General features: G+C 42.3%; 1 protein-coding gene across 2 annotated transcripts in view; it reads left to right on the forward strand.

Moving 5' to 3' along the window:
- The window catches only part of EIF5B (eukaryotic translation initiation factor 5B), a 62,462-nt gene extending 46,673 nt beyond the window's left edge, over nt 1-15,789 (forward strand). For both annotated transcript variants that reach the window (XM_089775382.1, XM_075916862.2), the window contains exons 14-24: nt 1,092-1,233; nt 3,006-3,137; nt 4,085-4,267; nt 4,367-4,528; nt 5,460-5,591; nt 7,365-7,496; nt 8,036-8,112; nt 8,245-8,409; nt 13,102-13,240; nt 14,525-14,686; nt 15,035-15,789. In XM_089775382.1, coding sequence (XP_089631508.1) covers nt 1,092-1,233; nt 3,006-3,137; nt 4,085-4,267; nt 4,367-4,528; nt 5,460-5,591; nt 7,365-7,496; nt 8,036-8,112; nt 8,245-8,409; nt 13,102-13,240; nt 14,525-14,686; nt 15,035-15,142 — 1,534 coding nt within the window. In that variant the 3' untranslated portion in view covers nt 15,143-15,789. The remainder of the gene's footprint in view (nt 1-1,091; nt 1,234-3,005; nt 3,138-4,084; nt 4,268-4,366; nt 4,529-5,459; nt 5,592-7,364; nt 7,497-8,035; nt 8,113-8,244; nt 8,410-13,101; nt 13,241-14,524; nt 14,687-15,034) is intronic.
- Nucleotides 15,790-16,242: the final 453 nt, after the last annotated feature.

Raw genomic sequence — 16,242 nt, forward strand, 5'->3', positions numbered from 1 at the left:
TTGACCTGAAACTTTGAACCTCTATACTCTCTGCCCTTCTCTCCCATCCCCCTCCCATGATGCTGGAGTACCAGGGGAGTGAGGTATACCAGTTGGGGGCCACATCAATGAAGGCTGGAGGTTTCTGGGGGGGTTGGGTTTTTTTTTCCATGGGCAGTGGCCCCTAACACAAGAAAGGTTCCCCACCCCTGCCATAAATAAAGACAATGTTGAAACCTTTTGTGTTGGACATAATATTTTACTCTATTTAAAAATGAAGCCTGGCTGACAAACCTCCAGTTGGGGCCCAACCCCCATCTGGCTGCAGCATCATAACACTCCTTTAGTCCCACATACACACCAACCCCGAGCCCCTCAGATACCTGAGCCCCTTTTATCCCTACATTCTAATACTCCTGCACACTCCACATCCCCATCCTTTGCCATAAGATTGAAAGCCTGAATGTGAGCATGGAGCTGGATTTGAACAGTTATGGAAACATGTGAAAACATGCAACAGCAGAAGTCCCGTTAAATAAAGTCTGTGAGTACAGTGTTTCATTTATGCTATTATTAATCATTATGTCAATTATCAATCATATTAAGTTGGATATTTTCAGTCATGCAAATGGGCATTCTTATACGGCTCTTTGTTGACCACTTGTTCTCAATTTCGATGTAGTTTGGCTCTTTGTTTTGAAAAGGTTGCCGACCCCTGGTTTAAAGTCTCTGCCCACACTTAAGTTTAAAACTGGAGTAGAGTGATCTGATTTAGGGCTTTTGAAAATTGCTCTATCATCTTCTTAATAATCTTATTCGGAAAGGGCAAGGTAGGAACAGTGTGTTAGCTAATATTGATTGCACTAATACATTTTGGAAATGATGCTCTATTAATGGTATATAGCTGGTATGTTGTTTAATCAGTTTTTGCATTTGTTGGAAAGAGTGAGTAACATGGCAGTGTCTTGATGGAAATCACAAGATTTTCACTTTTTTGGGGAGTGAACATCAATTGACCCTAATATTAAAAAAATGATTTTCTAACAAAAATTGTATGGAATATTCAGATTACTGTATGAATGATTTTCTTTCTTTCTTTCCTAACGCCACAGCAACCTAAGAAATCGGGGAAGCTCACTTTGTGATATTGCTATTCTAGTAGTCGATATCATGCATGGTTTGGAGCCCCAGACAATTGAATCTATAAACCTGCTTAAAGCCAAGAAATGTCCCTTTATAGTAGCTCTCAACAAGGTAAGATGGCCTTTCAAGGATTCATGTAGGAAATTCAGTATAAAATTATATACTGTGCTGTTTTGTCCATTCATTGAATTGTGTGTATGAACAGTGTCATTGTAGGAGCTGAAGCAGTGGTTTTTAGTTTTCTTTCAGTTGAGTTTCATCTTTAGCTTTGCAGAGGAGTTTAAGGAGTCTCCTTAAAGAAGTGTTTATTATTAGTTCATTTCATAGCTCTTCCGTTTTGTTCACATTCCTGGAAGTAGTTTTTTGGTCTTTTCTTTATTACGTTGCAAAAATTGAAAGATGGAGTGCGATTGTTTCCTCTTTCACTGATGTGGGACTTTTAAACTAACATCAGTTTGTCTTTAGAACTGAATAATTAGCCAGCATTATCAGGTATGCTGATAGACATTTTTATTTCTTACAAAATAAAGATAAAAGCTACATCGCTGTGTACCTTTTAGTGAAATATTTGTATGGGAAGAAAAACAGACACTGAGGAAATCCTGATGTAATAGCTAGCATGAATTTTGAAGTGGGCTATACAGATAGTGCCAAGAAAATGAAATTGTATTGATACATTTGCTTTGCCATATATTGTGTGACATACCAGCAGTGTTTTTTTTTAAATGGGTGTTAATGCATATTGCAAAAGAACTGCATTATGATTTCAAAGTATTAAGAATTAAGGGTGGCAGGGAGTTGAGAAACCTCTGTGCAATTACTGAAAGGACTCTTGCCTACTGGTGGATGGCATTGACCTTTAAAGTGTTTTAAACCTTAACAGTGGAGGCCATCAGATATTTTTTTCTAAACACCTCCATGTTCTGTCTGTTTCATAAAGTACCTTAAGATAAGGTCCTGTTCTCAAAGACCTCCATAGTCCTAACTTTTTTTAAATGTGATGCAATGTATGAGGGTTAAAAGAGGTAAGAATGTATAGGGTGATGAAGATAGTCACAGCAATAAAATCATGTTACTCAGTGTAGGTATGTGTACTACTTTGTGGCCTAGTTAAAACTATCTTAATGTACATAACTTTTATAAGCATTGTGAAAGAAGCAGTTCTTAAGTAGGGGTTTGCAATAAATGAGCATAATTCCTTGCACTAACCTTGACCTACTTTTAAAATTTCCTTGGGAATTGCCCTAAATTCTGTAATACCATTGTTTTCGGTGCTTGTTCTAAACACCTTAAACCAAAAAAATTGCTATTGATATTGTTTATGTTGTGCTGCTGCACGAAAGGAATTCCAAGTTCACTAAAAAGCTTTAAAATACATTTATAAACAATTAAATATCCTTTACTCAAGAGCTTTTTGTATCCTTTCTTCACTTTATATAAACACCAAGAATGTTTTTTATTTAAAAAAAAGTCACGACTTCAGAGAGTCATGTTTTCAGGAAGCTAAAATCTTGTTTAGTCTTTAACTTGATGAAATACATGTAATTAAATTACCTTTTTGGTATAAAAATACTTCAAACATATATTGAAAGACAGTAACTGTCTGCGATTTTAAAAATATGTAATTATTACACTTGGGAAATATTCTCCAGTACACTTTATTTTTCCATTACAATATCGGATACATGTGTGCTGGAATTCTTTTTATATTTGAAAAATACATATGGTAAATAGGATAAATTGGCATCTGGATACAATAATTAAACTTTCTCATAAGTATTAATATATAAGGTAGATGACAGTTGACTTCTGCAGGTATAACCAAAGAATTCACTTCTGAACATTGCAAGGCATGACATAACTGTATTAAAATTGTTTTCAAGATTGATAGGTTATATGACTGGAAAAAAAGCCCTGATACAGATGTAGCTGCAACATTAAAGAAGCAGAAGAAAAATACAAAAGATGAATTTGAGGAACGTGCAAAAGCTATCATAGTGGAATTTGCACAACAGGTAGGCTGGTGGATTATTTAACTTTCGTCTGTTAACAGAAGTGAGAAGAGGTGAATGACTTTTTGGCTTGCTTTGAGTCAGGCTTTAAGAGAGAGTTTATAGTACAGGCAGTCCCCGGGTTACGTACAAGATAGGGACTGTAGGTTTGTTCTTAAGCTGAATTTGTACGTAAGTCGGAACTGGTACATATTGTAGGGGAAACTCTAGCCAAACATTTCTCCAGAGCTCAGTTTTATTCTCCCACACCTCATTTCCCTCAGTCCTTTATTCTCAAGCTGAGGTGTCTGCTGAGAAAAGCCGCTCCGCGTCTCCCTGGTCTGCTGGGGGGAAGCAGCTAGTGCGGGGTTGCCTCACCCCGTTTGTAAGTAGGGATCCGATATAAGTCGGATCCATGTAACCTGGGGACTGCCTGTATATGAGTAGCAGACTAACACACAAATGAAGGGTCAGAAAAAAAACATAACCAATGAAACTAAAATAGAAAATCTGCTTTATTTTGGTTAAAAACTTCTTTCTCTACACCCCATTCCAGTCCTTGTGCACTTTGATGAGAATGTAGCATCAGTGAGGGCAACAAAAACGGACTGGGTTTTCTGCACACTCCCCCTCTTTGGAATCCCCTCTTTTTCCTCAAACCAGTATGATTGTAGGGCAGCAATACTTAGTTTTCTCAGCCTCTTACCGATTGCATAGAAGCTGCTTGTAAGCTTAAAATATAGTAACTAGCTTTCTATACTTTACTCTTATTCTGAGCTGTTGTTGTCTTTTGCCCTCTTTTGTTCCTTTAAGTGTGAAATTAGAGGTTGCATTATTAAGATGCTACTGAAATGAAGCTATGACTTGAATTCAAGATTTGAAATGTGTTATCGAACCATGTAATCTCGTTACATGCTAACTGTTACTGGTGATGTAATTTTCTGTGCATCTGTACTTCGTCCTGGTTCTAGGGCTTGAATGCTGCTTTGTACTATGAGAATAAGGATCCCCGCACTTTTGTTTCTCTGGTACCTACCTCTGCTCATACTGGGGATGGCATGGGGAGTCTGATAACCCTTCTTGTTGAATTGACACAAACCATGCTGAACAAGAGACTGGCCCAGTGTGAGGAACTGAGAGCTCAGGTCATGGAGGTAAGACAATGTGCATGCTTTAGAATATTTATCTGTCAGACTTTTATCCTTTTTGTGGGTGATATAAGTGTTTAATTTTTCTTCTCTCACATCTCTTAGGTCAAAGCACTTCCAGGCATGGGTACTACCATAGATGTAATTTTGATTAATGGACGTCTGAAGGAAGGTGATACCATTATTGTCCCTGGAGTAGAAGGTCCTATAGTAACTCAGATTAGAGGTCTTCTGCTACCTCCCCCTATGAAGGAACTCCGAGTTAAGGTATGGGAACAGCATGATGCAGGTGGCATTGTTAGGGAATCGTTAAGAATTAGAACAAACTATTTAGAAGAAGAGGAAACCCAGATGAGTACAGTATTCAATACACATTACATCACAGTAGCAAGTGACCAAAGATGACTGAATTAAAGTGAGGGAAATAAATGGAAGTTGCAGGTTACAGTGCATCCGTATTCCCACTGATGTCTAATTGTGGATGTGGTTCAGGGCAAGGATCAAAGAATAGCCGCACCTATGTATATTAAGCATCAAAGTGTACTTCTTCTGGTTATCCAGGTTTATGCATAATGTGGAGGGGACAGACTGTAAAATGTGCACACAACGTGTAGAAAGACTTCTTAAACAATAGCATTCAAATGTGGAGTGAAATTAGGATTGTAGGATTGTGTAGCTAGGGAGTAGACAGGAATGTTAGAATCTTCTCTTCTGGCTCATTCTGAAGAGCCATAGAAGTGAAAAGGCTGACTTATGAGAAGAGGAGGAGAAGCTAGAACCTGATGAGCAGTAGGCAAGCTTTTCTCTGTTACTCTACTTGAAATGAAGGCAGTAAGTGTCTGAAGCATTTCATAGACCTAAGCCCAGAGGAACCATTATAAAATCCTAGTCCAGTTTTTCTGAAAATGTACCATGGAAACACTTTCAGAAACACTTTAACTGGCTGCCCCAGTTTGTTTATTTACTGGTGCTGCAGACACGGAGCCTCACGGCTCTCGTTGGCTCAGTTTCGTCCTTTGCAGCCAAGGGGAGTCATGGAAAGTGGCGTATCTCGGGCATCTTTGACTATCTTTTTGATGGCATGGAAAAAGAGGGACGTATGACCAAGTGATCTGTGCTGAGTAGCTAAACCCATACTGTGTGCTACTAATCATCCACCTGAACTCTTAAATGCATATATATTTTTTTCTTTCTTCAGAACCAGTATGAAAAACACAAAGAAGTTATTGCAGCCCAGGGTGTAAAGATTCTTGGGAAAGACTTAGAGAAAACATTGGCTGGTTTGCCCCTGCTTGTGGCTCATCAAGAGGATGAGATCCCAGTTCTTAAGGTGAGGTATTGCTGAACATATACAGATCCAGGAGGATCTGTAATGGAATGCCAAGTAACATGAAAAGCCACTGAATGATTAAAAGTAACAGAATGAAAATCTTCTAAACAGGAATTTATGATCACAGTCATTATTTCAGTATGCAGAAAACTTAGCCATTTTGGTTGTATCTAAAACAGTTCTGTAAGTTCTGTAACATGTAATAGTTTTGTGTTAACACTGTAATCTGTAACTCTAATATAGAAGCTTTAGGGGAGAATACAGATTTCCTGTGCACACTGAGCTGGGCATCCATTGAGCAGTGGCTGTTGGCTGGGCGCCTAGCTTGGACGGCAGCACCCCTGTCTGTAGTGCATCACAGAAGTGAGGGTGACAGTATCATACCACACATTTTGTAAGGTTTAGCAGGCTTCAGTATTGCTTCCTTTAGGGAGGGGAACTCTCTAAAGCCAATGGCCCAATATAAGGGTAATTTTTGTGCACAAACCTGGCCTGAGAACCTGAGACTAACACCATGCATCTGAGCAGATCCTCGTGCAATCTGTGATCCTCAGTGTTGGAGGACTCAGGTACTTACTGCATTGTCTGGTGCTGGAGCCACTGGAGTTCTTGTGGAATGATATTTGACTGTCCCAAAGCTTCAGGATGTCCTAATGGAGAAGGAGCTCCCTCTGCTGGTGGCTATAGGATAGGCGGTTCTGTCCGGGATCCTACTGGAAAATACATGTCGTTATTCTAGAGTTAGCAGACTTGGGACTTCACTGCGGGTCTTTCTAGGGAAGCTGCTGGATAAGGATACAGATTAGCGAGAAGTTAGAACTAGGCCATGATCCTTTGTCTCTACTTTTGGAACAGTACCGATTCCATTACCCCCTATAACTGCCACTGTGTCTCAGCAACCTTCATGATCAAGAGTGAGGTGGGAAACAAGCCCCTAAACTCAACTGTGAGGATGTCTCCAAATAGCTTGGCAGTGGAGCCACTCCTGGCAGAGCTTCTAGCATTCAGCACCACCCATAGCCTAATTACATAGTGCCATCCTTACCAAAGGAACAGTTGTTGAATACTGGTATCTGCTCCAAACTCCTACTGGGCTCAAAACAAGCATCAGTATTGAAAATGGAACTGGTCCCAGCCCAGCAGATGCAGACTGCATCAGTGTCTGTGTTGGTACCAAGGATCCTAGTCGTGTCAATGACGTTGTGCAGTTTGAGCTGGTACATGATGCCCCTGCACTATGGATAAACTGTGGGGCGGACTACTGAGTTGACAATGGTCATGTTTGCCACCAATCCAAGGAGAACTGAGGATGCAGTAAATGCTGTTGTCTGTGATGGGTGCTGTTGTAATCCTGAGTGTCTAGCTCCCTGTGGCCTCTCTTTAGAGTACTTACAAATAGAATACTTTAAGTGCCCTGCCCAGAGACACTTTAAGAAAATTGACTCAATAGCAATACAAAATCTACCCTCTTGCAAAGCTTTGTGATATGGTAGGATTCCATGGGGACTAATGATTCTTGCAGCTATTATTCAGGAGATAGGGGAGAAGACACTTCTCTTTATTCAGACAGACACATCAGTTATTGAGCCAGGGAATGGTAAAGTGGAAGGGCCAGTTATATAATTTGGCACATGGTAGCAAGACACCTTATTGATGGATTGGTGCATTATGAGGCCACGGATGGATATAGAGGAATTTTGGAGCTTAGCAGGCTCCAACTTTGGTAAGATTGCTAAAAACTTGCTTTTCTAAAAACTTGTTTTTCTTTTAAAGGATGAATTAATACATGAACTGAAGCAAACACTGAATGCTATCAAGTTAGAAGAGAAAGGCGTTTATGTCCAGGCTTCTACTTTAGGCTCTTTGGAGGCACTACTTGAATTTCTTAAAACATCCGAAGTGCCAGTAAGTACCTGGTGGTTTTTCTGATTTTTTTTTTTTTTTTTTTTGTTACATTTCACACCGTAACTCTGCTCCTCTAGTAGAGGAATAGCGATGGAGATGCAGCTGGGTTAGTCTGGTCTAGCTGAAACAAAAAACAGGACTATGTAGCACTTTAAAGACTAACAAGATGGTTTATTAGGTGATGAGCTTTCGTGGGCCAGACCCACTTCCTCAGATCAATTTGTGGAAGAAAATTGGCACAACCATATATACCAAAGGGATACAATAAAAAAATGAGCACACATGAAATAGACAAATCAAATTTTAGAACAGAGTGGGGGTGAGCGGGGAAGGTTAGTATCTCTGAGGTAATTACATGAGGGGTGATAATTGGGGAAGCTATCTTTGTATATATGGTTGTGCCAATTTTCTTCCACAACTTGATCTGAGGAAGTGGGCCTGGCCCACAAAAGCTCATCACTTAATAAACCATCTTGTTAGTCTTTAAAATGCCAGTAGAGGAAGAGCATGATAGTAATGGATTGCTTTTTCCCCCACAGTATGCTGGAATTAACATAGGCCCTGTCCATAAAAAGGATGTTATGAAGGCCTCAGTGATGCTGGAACATGATCCACAGTAAGTAGCATTTTCTTATGCTGCTGTGTTCATGACAGTATATGATAGTTTCTGAAAGACTCTTTCCTTTCTGCTATTACTTGTTCTATAGGATACTGCACAGCTTACTTTTTTTAAAATTTTAACTTGCAGGTATGCAGTAATTTTGGCATTTGATGTGCGGATTGAGCGAGATGCCCAGGAGATGGCCGATAGCTTAGGAGTTCGAATTTTTAGTGCAGAAATAATATATCATTTATTTGATGCCTTTACAAAATACAGGCAAGACTACAAAAAACAGAAACAGGAAGAGTTCAAGTAAGTGAGAGTTGTCCTTAAACGTACGTGTGTGTGTGTGTGTGTGTGTGTGTGTGTAAAATAAAACAAAAAAAAACTTTTCCTGTGGGACAACAGAGGAAATGACTGTCATCGTGTCATTTGGCATCCCCAGGAGCCCTGATCGCTGTGGGGAGGGGGAGCGGTGGCTCAATTGTTGTGTGCCCCTGACTAGCATCTGCCTGCCTCTGGGCCCTGCCCCCAGCCTTTTTTGAGATGAGGCGACCACATCTGTACGTAGTATTCAAGATGTGAGCGTAGCATGGTTTTATATATATAGGCAATAAGATATTCCCTGTCTTATTCTCTATCCCTTTTTTTAATGATTCCTAACATTCTATTTGCTTTTTTGACTGCCGCTGCACACTGAGTGGATGTTTTCAGAGAACTCTCCACACATGACTCCAAGATCTTTCTCTTGAGTAGTTGTAGCCAAATTAGCCCCCATCATATTGTGTATATATAGTTGAGATTATTTTTTCCAATGTGCATTACAGGCAGTCCCCGGGTTACGTACAAGATAGGGACTGTAGGTTTGTTCTTAAGTTGAATCTGTATGTAAGTCGGAACTGGCGTCCAGATTCAGCCGCTGCTGAAACTGACCGCCAGTTCTGACTTACATACAGAATCAACTTAAGAACTCCAAGCGTCCCCAAGTCAGCTGCTGCTGAAACTGATCAGCAGCTGATTCCAGGAAGCCCGGGGCAGAGCAACTCTGCTTGGGGCTTCCTGTAGTCAGCGCTGGTCAGTTTCAGCAGCGGCTAAATCAGGACGCCTGGGGCAGAGCAGCTGGGGTGCTGCTGGGTTGCTCCAGTAGCGCCGCTCCTTGGCACTACTGCACCAACCCAGCAGCATCCCATCTGCTCTGCCCCAGGCATCCTGATTCAGCCGCTGCTGAAACTGACCAGCAGCGGCTGAATCAGGACCAGAGCAGCTGGGGTGCTGCTGGGTTGGACCAGTAGCGCCCAGAACGGCACTGCGGGACCAACCGGCAGCACCCCAGCTGCTCTGCCACAGGCGTCCGGAGGAAAGCCTAGTCTGCTGGGGGGAGGGGGGGCATACTAGCTGCGCCCCTCCACCCCCCCCCCGCAGACCAGGAAGACACGGGTGGCGGACCGAGACGCACTTCGGTCCTGCCGCCTGGGTCCTCCGCGGCTTTGCTCCCCGTCTCCCTGGTCTGCTGGAGACCAGCAGACCAGGGAGACGGGGAGCAAAGCCTCTGAGGACGCTGGCAGCGGGACAGCCGCGGGGCGTCTGGGGTGCCCGCTGCCTGAGCCTCCCCCCCCCCCCCCCGCCCCCGCCGCTTTGCAAAGCCTCGGGGAAGCCGGCAGTGGAGCAGCCCAGGTAACCTGGGCTGCCTCGCTGCCCGAGCCCCCCCGCAGCTTTGCAAAGCCGCGGGGAAGCTGGCGGCGGAGCAGTCCAGGTGGCCTGGGCCGCCTTGCTGCCCGAGCCCCCCCGCAGCTTTGCAAAGCCGCGGGGGGGGCTTGGGCAGCGAGGCAGCCCAGGCCACCTGGACTGCTCCGCTGCCGGCTTCCCCACGGCTTTGCTCTGCGTCTTCCTGGTCTGCAGAGCAGGGAGACGCAGAGCAAAGCCCCAGAGTACACGGGGGGGCAGGACCGCGAGGTCCCGCAGTCCGTGTACTTTGGGGCAGCCCCGTTCGTAACTGCGGATCCGCGTAAGTCGGGGACTGCCTGTACTTTACATTTATCAACATTTAATTTCATTTGCCATTTTGTTGCCCAATCACTTAATTTGGTGAGATCTTTTTTGAAGCTCTTCACAGTCTGCTTTGATCTTAATGATCTTGAGCAGTTTGGTATTATCTGCAAATGTTGCCACCTCATTCGTTACCCTGTCTCTAGATCATTTATAAATAAGTTGAATAGGATTGGTCCCAGGCAGACGGTTGGGAAATACCACTAGTTACCGCTCTTCACTCTGAAAACTTACCATTTATACTTACCCTTTGTTTCCTCCTTTTAACCAGTTATCAGTCCACAAAAGGACCTTCCCTATTACCCCATGACATCTTACTTAAGAGCCTTTGGTGAGGGACCTTGTCAAAGGCTTTCTGGGAATCTAAGTATAGTATATCCACTGGATCCCCCTTGTCCACATGCTTGTTGACCTCCCTCAAAGAACTCTAGCAGATTAGTAAGGCATGATTTCCCTTTACAGAAACCATGTTGACTCCCCCTCCCCCACGCCCTAAATCATGTTCATCCATGTGTCTGACAGGTTTTATTCTTTACTATAGCTTCAACTAATTTGCCTGATACAGACTGGTAAGTCTAACATTAGTAATTGCCAGGATCACCTCTAGAGTCCTTTTTAAATATTGGTGTCACGTTAGCTGCTTTACAATCATTAGGTATGGAAGCCAATTTAAAGGATAGGTTACAACCATAGTTAATAGCTCTGCGATTTCCCATTTGAGTTTTCAGAACTCTTGGGTGAATGCCATCTGGTCCCAGTGACTTGTTACTGTTAAGTTTATCAATTAATTCCAAAACTTCCTCTAATGACACTTCAATCTGGGACAATTCCTCAGATTGGTCACTAAAAAGAATGGCTCAGGTTTGAGAATCTCCCCAAAATCCACAGATGTGAAGACTGAAGCAAAGAATTCATTTAGCTTCTCTGCTATGACTTTATCATCTTTGAGTGCTCTTTTAGCATCTCGATCGTCCAAGGGCCCCACTGGTTGTTTAGCTGGCTTACTGCTTCTGATGTACTTAAACATTTTACTATTACTACTTGAATTTTTGGCTAACTTTCTTCATATTCCTTCTTGGCTTTTCTTATTATATTTTTATACTTAATTTGACACAATTTATGGTCCTTTCTATTTTCTTCACTAGGATTTGACTTCCACTTTTAAAAAGATGTCTTTTTATCTCTCACTGCTTCTTTTACCTCACTAAGCCACGGTGACTCTTTTTTTAGTTCTTTTAGTGTGTTTTTTAATTAGGGGTATACATTTATGTTGGGCCTCTATTATGATATCTTTGAAAAGTTTCCATGCAGCTTGCAGAGATTTTCTTTTTTACTGTACCTTCTAATTTCTGTTTTAACTTCCTCATTTTTGTGTAGTTCCCCTTTTTTGAAATTAAATGCCACAGTGTTGGGCTGCTGAGGTGTTTTTCCCACCACAGGGATGTTACATTTTATTATATTATGGTTACAGAAGAATCCCATTACCCCTGTGCATTCAGCTCCCTGCTGCATCTCCTGCTGAGCTGCCTGTACCCGGATTGGCCCATGCAGAACCCTCTCGTCCTTCACCTGGATTCCTCCCCTCTCTTCTCCTCCTGCCTGCCTCCCTCCCCCCCCACACATGCGCGTTAACCCTCCATGTCTGGGTTGAGCCTGCTTGCCCACACCTAATGCGGGGCTGCTAATCCTGCTGAGTTGTCACCAGAGGGAATTCTGCACCAAGTTAAAAATTCTACCTACAGTATTTTAAAATGTGGCAAGTTTTATTTGTCAATAAATAAATGTGGATTCTCCAGCATCGCAATGGAACATCACCCTGCAAACCCTTCTCCCCACCAGCTTCCCTGGGACACAGATATCTGGGGCAGGCCCAGTCCTTGCGCTGTCAGAGTGCTGCGTGTCCGGGAGCAGAGGGTTGTCTCTTCACTGAGCAGAATTCCCTCAGGAATATGGGTTTAGGGATCTTTTCTGTTTGTGACAAAAGCAGTGTAACTGCTCGCTTTGACTAGACTTGCAGAGCCAGGAAAACAAGGACTGAGTGAGTTGGGTTTTACTACTTGCACATTTTATGCAATTGTTAGCCAGGTTCCATTATAGGGCTATTTCTCAGCCTGGTGAAACAAAGATCATAGAATAATAGGACTGGAAGGGAACTCGAGAGGTCATCGAGTCCAGCCCCCCGCCCTCAAGGCAGGACCAAACTCCGTCTACACCATCCCTGACAGATGGCAGAGGTGACTAGTAGGCCATATTTGACCCACAGAATCCATATTGCTGGTGTTGTGCAAACAAGCAAGAACACAGTTTGCTCCTCGGATCTCTCATTGAGTTTGCAGAGCTAGCAATTAAAAAGATATTTGCTTTGTAAAAATGGGTAAAATAAGTAAATTTGATCAGAAGGCCATTGTGGCAAATGTGAGACCCTTGCAGTATTGCATCTACTTTTTAAAGACAATTGCATTTTAATTGGTATTCTTGTAGTTTCTTTTGTTCTCTGTTGCTCAAGCTAGTCAAAATCAAGCTCTCTCAAACTACTGTCCTATGTGATCTGATTTGACTAAAAGCAGACTAGAGATAAACAAAATCTGGTATTGGCTGGTGTCTGGCAACCATCAGCTTGGGGAGGAGTCTTGCCTCTTTAGAAGAGAGGTTCTCAAACTGGGGTCGTGACCTCCTCAGTGAGTTGCAATGTTATTTGGAGGAGGCAGGGTTGTGAGCTATCAGCCTCCACCCAAAACCCAGCTTTGCCTTCAGCATTTATGATGTTAAATACAAAAAAGCCTTTTTAATTTATAAGGGACTCCCCACTAGAAAAGTTTGAGAACCACTGAGTTAGAATATGTTCTTACTGGCTGAATATTCTTCTCTAAAATAGTGGGTTTGCACATGTGTGTAAATGTCACTATGCACAATGTTCCAATAAACATTTCAAAATGCTCCTTCCCTGTTCTTTCTTAGGCATATTGCAGTATTTCCTTGCAAGATGAAAATACTCCCTCAGTTTATTTTCAACTCTCGTGACCCAATAGTGATGGGTGTAACGGTGGAAGCAGGCCAGGTGAAGCAGGGGACTCTCATATGTGTACCTAGCAAAAATGTAAGTAGCATTTTTATCTTTCTATCATCAGCACAATATAAGTTTTGGCCTGATGAAGTCGGCAGGGCAACATGCTAAATATGCATCTCACAAGGACAGAATCTCTGCAAGGACGCTGCTCTCTCCCCTACAATGAGCCTCTTTTCTAACGATAGGCCAGTGTTGGAGCATGGCTTGGAGTGAGTGTATATGCTTCTGCTGGTTATGTGACTTTGGGATGTAGCAGAGGAAACAGCACGAGGCTAAGAAGCAGGACTACCTGATAAGTTGAGAGAGGCTATGTTATTAAAGCCCTCCCCAGCAGTGTCTATGGCACAGCACCAAATTATAGTTAAGGCCCTACCAAATTCACAGTCATGAAAAATGTGTCCTGGACAGTGAAATCCAGACATCCTCTCCACTCCCACCCCGTTAAATCTGGTCTTTTGTGTGCTTTTACCCTAGAGATTTTACAGGGACCAGCCTTTCTCAAACTGGGGGTTCTGACCCAAAAGGGAGTTTCAGGGGGGCCCCAAGGTTATTTTAGAGGGGTTGTAGTGTTGCCACTCTGAAGGCAGCACTCTACCAGCAACAGTGCAGAAGTAAGGGTGGCAATTATTGTACCATGCTACCCTTGTTTTTATATTGCTGCTTTCAGAGCTGGGTGGCAGGAGAGTTGGCTGCTGACTGAGGGCCCAGCTCTGCAGGCAGTGGTGCACAAGGATGGCAATACCATACCATGCCATCCTTCTGTGCTGCTGTGGGTGGTGGCTCTGCTTCAGACCTGGGATGCCTGCCAGTGGCCACTGTTCTCCAGCTGCTGAGATCTTAAGGCAGTGGCACTGAAATAAAGGTAACAGTATCACAACCCCCTATAAAATCTTGCGACCACTCCATAGCTCCTTTTTGGTTCAGGATTCCTAGAAATTCAACGTTGTGAAACTTCAGATTAAAATAGCTGAAATCATGACACTTTTAAAATCCTATGTCTGTGAAATTGACCACAGTGGACTATTTGGTAAGGCTCTAATTACAGTGATCAAAATGAACTTCTTTGTAGCTGGCAAGAGGAGGCGAACGCACCTTTGCTTTAAAAAAAAAATGCTGATCTTCTAAATCAATTTTAAACCCAGTTTTTGATACTGCATGAGTTCTAAATGTAAATGTATGTATTACTCTCATCGCTACTGTAGGGTTATGTTGCAGTCTTGAAAATAGATGCACAGAATTTAATGTGAGAAGCCACAGAATCGTGGTGAGATTTGTTCCCTTTGCATGTTTAACAGTTTCTATGTTGTATTACAGTTTGTTGAAATCGGAATAGTTACAAGTATTGAAGTGAACCACAAACAAGTGGATGTTGCAAAAAAAGGCCAAGAAGTCTGTGTTAAAATCGAACCTATTCCTGGTGAATCTCCTAAAATGTATGGGCGACACTTTGAAGCAACAGATATCCTTGTCAGTAAGGTAAAAATTTCCTAGAGAGAAATGCTGTTCTATTTGAATAGGTAATGGTGGTGTGTTGGTAACATGACTCGAAGTAGAGGTTGCTTTGAGGCTGTGGAATTCTAAAATTTTCAGCACTGTCCCCTCCACTGTTCCAAAGGGATTAAACTCCAGACAAGTAGGCAAAAGGATGGGAAGGGAAACTGAGGCAAAGTGGATTGCCCAGTGAAGCAGCACATCAGGGCAAAGCTGCTATTAGAACTTTCCTCACAGTTAGCCTGGTGCTGTCCTTTAGACCTCCATTATTTTGGGGAATAATGTCATTAAAACCCTTGTATGTTCTAATATTCATAATTTGTATATTTGCAGATTAGTCGTCAGTCCATTGATGCCCTAAAGGACTGGTTCAGAGACGAAATGCAGAAATCTGACTGGCAACTTATTGTAGAACTGAAGAAAGTGTTCGAAATAATCTAGTCTTTTTATTTTTTCAAGTAATGGGCAGGCTGGAATATTACTCATTATTCCTGTTCTAAAATCGCCAACAAAGTCAGAGTACTGAAGAGACTGTTGGACTTGCGTTTGGGAGGAAAATCTGTGGTTAAAATGTTTTCCATGAGAAACCAAGAAACTTACACTGGTTTGACAGTGCTCAATTTACATGTCCCCACGGTTCCACTGTGCCTGTTCACTTCTCCCCATGGCCCTTCCCTTTTAGTGGCTGCTGTTTTAAAGTTTGCCCTTTTCCACCCCCCAATCAACAAATAAATACTGAATTTTTATTACAGAACTGAAACTTTCACTTTTATATTGATCTCAGTACTGCAGTATTTGATTATCCAAGCTTCTGCAGACTTTGGTTCTTGGACATTTTTGATGTAAGAAATACTTCTTTATTTATGCATACCTCTTTCCTTGATTGCCCCCTCCCTATTCTGCTTTGTGCCTATAGGAATTTTTTAAAATAGAAAATTAGGTAATCAGATCTTTCTGTATTTGCTTTGTGTGAAACAATGATGTAAAGCATACTGGGCCATCTTTTATTGCTTGTACAGTTCATGAAAGTCAACTTAATCTGTAATCATTACAAAGCAGAGCCACAAATAAAGGAAATGGACACATTAGCCCTTTTGTTATAACTTGTTTCAATAAATAAAGCATCTGTTTATGGGCTGTTCTGTAAAGGTGAAGTTTACATCTTATACTACCAACAGATAACAATTTGTATGGGTCCATTTTAAAAGTGGTTTTCTGCTGTGCTGCCAACCCCCACCAGCACAGAAAAAGGTCATAAGTTTTACTGGTTTCGTTGTGGGACCCCTGTGATATTGAAAGCACCAAAAAGTCTGCCATAAGAGGAGCTCTGAGAGAACTTCTGGGGTTTTATTCAAGTAGTGTTAAATAGGGATAAAGTGTCCCCAGAGGCAGACAAGATGCAGTAAGTGTGCTTTCAGTCTAGCAGCTGAGCCAGACTTTTAGGCTTCACGGCCAAGTTGACTGGTTCAGCAATTTAAAATGCGGAGGGGAGAGGGGAAGGGAAAAGGCAGGCTTCCTGGCTCCTGTTCCCTTTTAAATTG

The sequence above is a fragment of the Pelodiscus sinensis genome, chromosome 1 (assembly GCF_052426305.1).
Source record: "Pelodiscus sinensis isolate ZL-2025 chromosome 1, ASM5242630v1, whole genome shotgun sequence".
Taxonomy (NCBI): Eukaryota; Metazoa; Chordata; order Testudines; family Trionychidae; genus Pelodiscus; species Pelodiscus sinensis.